At 36.7% G+C, this 4,731-nt stretch overlaps 1 protein-coding gene across 2 annotated transcripts; it reads right to left on the bottom strand.

The window, feature by feature from the left end:
* On the bottom strand, nt 1-4,124 carry LOC126726589 (uncharacterized). 2 transcript variants are annotated; one of them, XM_050431871.1, is made up of 6 exons: nt 3,956-4,124; nt 3,042-3,213; nt 1,962-2,657; nt 873-1,320; nt 660-741; nt 1-407 (listed from the first exon to the last, which is right to left on the bottom strand). In XM_050431871.1, exons 1-6 carry the CDS (start codon nt 3,983-3,985, stop codon nt 201-203), a joined length of 1,635 nt encoding a protein of 544 aa, XP_050287828.1. In that variant the 5' UTR covers nt 3,986-4,124; the 3' UTR covers nt 1-200. The 2 variants fall into 2 exon arrangements, 1 of the variants encoding a protein (XP_050287828.1); XR_007655998.1 differs by having other exon boundaries at nt 214-407; nt 878-1,320.
* Nucleotides 4,125-4,731: the final 607 nt, after the last annotated feature.

Here is a 4,731-nt window from a genome sequence, read left to right as displayed (position 1 = left end):
TGACCAAATTTTAACGCATAAATTGCAAATTTCCTTCATGTAACAACTTAAAACACTGAGGTTGCTTAGTTACAGGATTGATAAACAAGCAGGACAACACTCTCCAGGTCAAGAATTCATTTCCAAACAGACTACAAGAGGAAGGCTACTTCGGCAAAAGCTACCATACGAAGCCTTTCCTTTTATCTGTAATTTATTGTTTATGACAGCCAACCACAACAGATGTAATGCCTAGATGGCATTTGCCCGGTTTGACGAATATATTCTGTTTGGGCTGCAGTCCTTTCTGCATCACGGTTTCTTCTGGCTTCAGCTGCAGCACGTTTTTCTTCTGATCTTTGCCTTGTCATTGCAATCTTCTTCACCATCTTCGCTTGAGCTTGGACTCTCAATTGTTCAACTTGGGCCTGAAAAATGCCAAATTGTATTCAGAGTCTAACAAACATGTAGAAAGACTATTATTCCGAGTGAACAACGAATAACATGGCATTTGCAGTTGATTGGTACTGCCATCCTCTCTATGGTGGAGAGTCTAGAATTCTATCTGTCAAGGGTGTCTTATGGGATTTTGTAATAATGAAATATAAGCAACGAATGGATCAAATCTGTCTCATGTTTGACAACAACACAAATTCTCCTTCACTCAAAAATTTAAATACCTCTATTCTTCGCATCTCTGATTCTAGTTTTGCCCTCTGCTGACTTTCCCATGCCTGGATTTTGATTTCCTCACGCTTATATCTGAGCAAATTTAACATCCTCTTATCAGATTATGATGGTAGAATGCATTGAGATAAGCGTACAGCAGAACATATACATGGCTAAAAAAAAATGTTTTGCTATTGAAAGGTATTTGGGGCTGTAGAAGAAACCTTGCCATATGTTTCGATTTTTCAGCATCTTCCCATGCAGCTGCACGTTTCTCATTTTCAATACGCTCAAGCTCCTCCATATCAATACTTTCATTACAAGGCCTTTTCTTTTCTTGCTCATCCTTACTTGCCCATGCAGCAATGTTCATCTTACCTAGTTGGACACCCAGGGCTACAATTTCTCTCCTCGTCTTGAGCTTCAATTCTTCTTCTGACAATTCTTTTTTGGTTCTTTCTGTTGGATTCTGTGATTCCTTGTCAGTGCTGTGCTCCTTAGGTGTTGGAGCAGGTGCACCTCCTCGGGGAGTAGATGGAATTGAGGAAGTTGGGCTGCGAAGTGGAGTTGTTGCCCCAACCGGAGTAGCAGTCCTTGAAGGCTCTTGACTTGTGGCAGGGGTCATTTCTGTTCCCATGTCTCTCATTGAGACTGATCTTATGGCAGGAATTCCTGCATAATTAGATCAAGACATCATCAAATTTTGCACACTAATAAATAATTGCCAGGGATCCATGAAGCCATTTCCATTTTAATGTAAAGACATTTATCGATAGTCTATAACCATATAATTGAGGAATAGACAACATTATTTAACTCATCCATATATGTCAACTAGGGATAAAAGAATGTGAAGGGAGTGCACATATATATATTATCACCACTTTGAAGTCTGATATCTAATTTAAGATAAATAAATAGGGCCTAGTATTGAACCACCATATCAATAAGACCAGATCAACCCTACATGGTTGGTCCTCATTGCCATAATTGTTTGCAACAGACCTAGATTGCTAAGCTTTTCGCCAATCAAATCATTTATAGCCTTTTTCATATAAATAATCATTTAGCTGTTTGAATGTTACATAAAGTATGACCAACCCAATTGTTTTGCACACATGAAAATGATCAGTGTATGATTTCAGTGCAGAGATGTAGCTCTGTCCTGCATATAGCCATATACTAAGAACAAATCCATTCATAGAATATAAATGCTTTTGCATGGCATTTGTCAAAAACATATCAGCATCTTGATCAGTTTCTAAATTCTGAACCTATCATTTAACATAAGCACAATGAAGGCTTGTACGTACCTGTTGTATCTCCCGTTGAACTTTTTGTGAAGGGTAAATCACTGTGACCAATTTCCTTCAAATCCTCATTCTGAGGACATGGATCAGTTACTGCATTTCCCCCATATGCTTGACCCGAATTGGAGTGACTCCCTGAGGGAACAAAAGAGAACTTCTCGAGCCCAATCTGTGACGCAGGTTGACAGAAATCAACCCTCTTTGTGTCTGCTGTTCTGCTAACTGTTAACTTATGATCATAATTAGCAGACTCTGGAGCAATCCTTACCATATTTGACACTGGCAACCTATTTGGTTGGTTTTGTAAGCAATTCTTTTTAGAATAATGGGCTTGTACATTTTGCCTATTCATTATCCATTTTTCTGCATCATTCCACTTAGATGGCATTTGTCTTGAAAATGATCTTGTAATGGGATTGTGTACTGATCTCTCCCCTTTATGAAACTCAAAACTGGAAGAACTAGCATTGCTATCATAATCAAGATTTTCCTCATCTATTATGTTTCTCACAGGGTGCACTGCGCTTGAATTACCATTTTCACACTTTGGATACTGCTGCACTTTAACACGACCAACATCACCGTTTTCCCTTGGCAATGACTCTTTTGGTTGGCAACAAGTCTGGTCACCTTGTGTGGAGTTCAAGACTGCCTCACTTGATAACTTTATGGAAAGAACTTCTAAGTTGGCAGATGTAACTGGAAAGGCACATATGCATATCTAAGTCAGTACAAAAGTTCGATACACATGTTTCATTCATTGCTACAAAACCTATCCATAATCAACAATTAACCACTACTAAACCAACCCGAGTTAATTTGTTGTCAGTGTTTTAATGCAAAACGTAGTATATCTGGCTTATTAACTTGAACCAAATGCACAAAGCCCCCAGTTCTAAGGAGGTCTGGAAGAGGTGATTGGTAAGCAACCTTACCCCCAATTGTTTTTGGAGAGGCTGATTCCTAAAATCGAACTTACCACATATCAGTTTAGGTTGAAAGCACTTGCCATTACACAAAGGCCTCTATATCTGGTTTATTGACTGGGAAAAAGAGAGAGGAAAGATTATGAAAGTTTCTGACCTTCTTCATCAAAATCTCCATTTTTGGAGGCTAGCAAGCTGTTCGCAAAATCATGATCCTCAAGCTTGGAAGGAGAAGTTCTGGAAGAGTTACTGTTTGATCCATCCTTCTTTCTAAGATGGTGAGGCCCTATGAGCTTCATCCTCAGTTTACTTGGAGAAATTATACCAGTCTGCAATTAAGAAACCAAAACACTATAAACTGTCAATCTACAGCTCATTTAGAAAGTTCCAAAGCCAAAACTTTTAACAAAGCAAACCCAATAATTACTTAAACCATCTAAGTCATTTCATTTCTGTCCATTTCAAATACTAAATTTGTATTCTTGAGGCATACTTCTGTGGTAGAGCAGAGTAATAGTTTGCCAACCAAATATAAAAGCAAAAATCAGTTTAAAAAAATTAATATATATATATATATATATATATATATATATATATATATATATAAGAAAAATCATGACAAGATAAACTATGTCATTCACAAAAGACTTAGAAAAATTAAACAAAAAAGGCCAAATTTATGTAGAAATCATTTGTACAGAACCAAATTCCAGGAAGTCATCATTGAGAAAATTCTGCTATCCATCCACACAGACACTCTAAACTAATAAAAAACATAAACTAATTATAATTCTCACATTGTTCAAAACCTTTTTGAGGACAAAATCAAGTGCAATTCTGTCACGTTTAATGCCCACATTCAACCATTTCCATTCCACACCCCATTACAGTCTACAGAACAATGAAAAAGAAAGAGAAAGGAAAAAGAAAAAACCAATACTTTTTCACAACCCACAAGAACAAAAGCACTTTTAACATGAAAAAGAAGTTCAGAATTTCAGAAGGACAGAAAAATATCACATGGGTGCTTGATATTTTCTTTCAGAGTAGAGTTGCAAGAACAAGCCGAACCTGAACTTTGTGTATCCTCTCGTACTCCATTAGATCTCTCTCTCTCACTCTCTCTCTCTCTCGAATTTAGCAAAGCAAGAAGATAGAGATTTTCTTGCAGAGAGAGTAGGGTGGTGAAGACAACGTTTGCTACTTTGTGTTCAGTCTGTGTGTTTGTGTTTTTTATTTTTGACTGTTTTTGTAGTCTTCACTGACAAAAGTTTGTGTGTTTGATCCAGTGGGCCTCGTCTTCAGCGTAGAACTTTCTGTACCCCCTATTGTGATCTCGCCACGTCAGCATCTGGGTCCACCTTAGTGTGTTCCATGTGACGTGGCAAGATCTTATTGGGGGTACTAGATTTGGAACTACTCGCCGACCTTTAAAAACTGGTGGTCGGCGTGTTACTCTTACTACATTTCCCACCCAAACAACCCAACCATCCGAGGAATTGCCGAGTTTTTAAACTCCTTGTGTTTTTCGTGTTTTTGTATGGACTTATCGCCGGTCCTAAGCTTCGTGACAATAATAGATAATATTATGTCTATCATTGGAGCTTTGATTGAATTAACGCGAGAATAACACACTCGTATAATTGTCACTATTCAAAAACGTTTAAGGCATGTTTGGTACATATATTTAAATATACATTTTTATTTTTTTTAAAATAATATTATATGTATTTTTATATATTTTTTTTATCCGCATATATTTTTAAAAAAATTGAAAACTATTGTTTAAATATATATACTAAAAAGGTTTTTAATTTCTACTAAAATATCTTATATTATTATTATTA

Source organism: Quercus robur, chromosome 5 (assembly GCF_932294415.1).
Source record: "Quercus robur chromosome 5, dhQueRobu3.1, whole genome shotgun sequence".
Classification (NCBI taxonomy): Eukaryota; Viridiplantae; Streptophyta; class Magnoliopsida; order Fagales; family Fagaceae; genus Quercus; species Quercus robur.
This window is presented reverse-complemented; position numbering and strand designations above follow the sequence as displayed.

Coding starts and splice junctions, on each gene's coding strand:
- LOC126726589 (XM_050431871.1), bottom strand. CDS start 3,985: ATGGAGTACGAGAGGATACACAAAGTTCAG. Junction 1,321..1,961: donor TTCAACGGGAGATACAACAG/GTACGTACAAGC, acceptor CTAATTATGCAG/GAATTCCTGCCATAAGATCA. Junction 742..872: donor AAATCGAAACATATGGCAAG/GTTTCTTCTACA, acceptor AAATTTGCTCAG/ATATAAGCGTGAGGAAATCA.